This window comes from Eimeria mitis, genomic scaffold (assembly GCF_000499745.2).
Source record: "Eimeria mitis Houghton genomic scaffold, Emh_scaff1513, whole genome shotgun sequence".
Lineage (NCBI taxonomy): Eukaryota > Apicomplexa > Conoidasida > Eucoccidiorida > Eimeriidae > Eimeria > Eimeria mitis.
In genome coordinates this window covers 8,763-10,399 of record NW_013569585.1, presented here as the reverse complement: position 1 = coordinate 10,399, position 1,637 = coordinate 8,763, and the positions used below count along the sequence as shown (strand labels likewise).

General features: G+C 60.6%; 1 protein-coding gene across 1 annotated transcript in view; it reads right to left on the bottom strand.

The window, feature by feature from the left end:
* Positions 1 to 442: 442 nt before the first annotated feature.
* EMH_0038630 (sec 13, putative) overlaps positions 443 to 1,637 on the bottom strand; it is a gene marked incomplete at both ends in the record, with an annotated part of 3,292 nt that continues 2,097 nt past the window's right edge. Inside the window, 2 exons of the mRNA XM_013495315.1 lie at positions 443 to 1,401; positions 1,526 to 1,637. Of these exons, the coding sequence (XP_013350769.1) occupies positions 443 to 1,401; positions 1,526 to 1,637 (1,071 nt within the window). The remainder of the gene's footprint in view (positions 1,402 to 1,525) is intronic.

The window sequence follows — 1,637 nt, the reverse complement described above, 5'->3', positions numbered from 1 at the left end:
TTATTTATTTTTTCTCTATAAATCATAGTTTACTGCATTTGTGGTTAGTTTGTCTCTTTCTATCTCTTTTTTGTATACTGCTGCTCTATCTGCATCCTGTCTCTCTCTGTCTCCTTTCTTTCTCTGTCTCCTTTCTCTGTCTCTTTCTCTCTCTGTCTCCTCTCTCTGTCTCTGTCTCCTTTCTCTGTCTCTCTGTCTCTGTCTCTCTTTTTGTCTCCTTTCTCTGTCTCCTTTCTGTGTCTCTGTTTCCTTTCTGTTTCTGTGTTTCTATATATTTATATTCTATTACTTGTCTTTATAAACATTTGCCTGTGGCTGCTCGTGCAAGCGAGCACTAGACGGGGGCCCCGGGGGCCCCCCAGGGGGCCCCCATGGGGGCCCCCCGAAGAGCAGCCGCAGCGCAGGGGCCCCCTCTGCTGCCGCAGCAGCACAGGGGCCCCCGTCAGTACCCTGCGGGGCCCATAGGGGGCGCCATGGGGGCCCTCATGGGGGGGGGCCCCTGAGCAGCAAAAGCTGAACCCTGGGGGCCCTGGGGCGGCAGAGGGGGGGCCCCAAAGGCCCCCGGACGAGGCAGCGGGGGGGGCCCCCCCCCCATGAGGAAAGGCTGCGGTGCTGCAGGCGGTGCTGAGGGCCCAGCAGCAGCAGCAGCAGCAGCAGCAGCAGGAGCAGCAGCACCAACAGCAGAAGAAACTCCTAGAGCACCCGTAGGGGGAGGCATCGGTAGACGGCCTCCTGGCTGCTGCTGCTGCTGCTGCTGCTGCATCGATGTAGGGGGCATAAACCCAGTGCCTGCAGCAGGCTGGTGCTGCTGCTGCGGCATATGCTGCTGCTGTGGCGGCATGTGCTGCTGCGGCGGCGGCATGTGCTGCTGCTGCAAAGGCTGCTGCTGCTGCGGGACCCCTCCAGGGTGCTGCTGCTGCATTCCTGCTGCTGCTGCTGCTGCTGCTGCTGGCATCAGTGGGGGGGGCCGCACGCCTCCTAAGGGGGCCCCCATAGGCGGCATGTTACCCATGGGGCCCAGCTGCGGTGCCGGCTGCTGCTGCTGCTGCTGCAGCGGTTGCTGCTGCATCGGTTGCTGTTGATGCAGCTGCGGCTGCTGCTGCATCATTGGGTGCTGCTGCTGCTGCAGCGGCTGCTGCTGCTGCTGCTGCTGCTGCTGCATGAGCTGCGGCTGTGTGTGTTGCTGCTGCATATTCATTTGCTGCATTTGCGGCATTTGTTGCTGAAACTGTGGCATTTGCTGCTGCTGCTGCAGGAGTTGCTGCTGCTGCTGCTGCTGCTGCTGCTGCTGCTGCTGTTGCTGCTGCTGCTGCTGCTGCTCCTGCTGCACTGCTGCTTTCTCTGCTAAGTCAGTAACAAGCTCCCAGGTGCCGTGCATGTTCTCCTTCAGCAGCAGCACAGCTGAGTCGCCGCATGCAACAGCAAGAAGGGCCCCGCTGCTGCTCCAGGTGACCCTCCATGCGGGGGCATCAAAGACAAGCGTCTGCAGCAGCCGCCACTTATACTGTGAGGGTGCAGGGCTGACGAGCATATCCTGCTGCTGCAGCAGCAGCTGCTGCTGCTGCTGCTGTTGCTGCTGCTGCTGCGAGGGGGGCTCCCCTATCCACAGCTTCACCGTCTTGTCTTCGCTGCAGGAC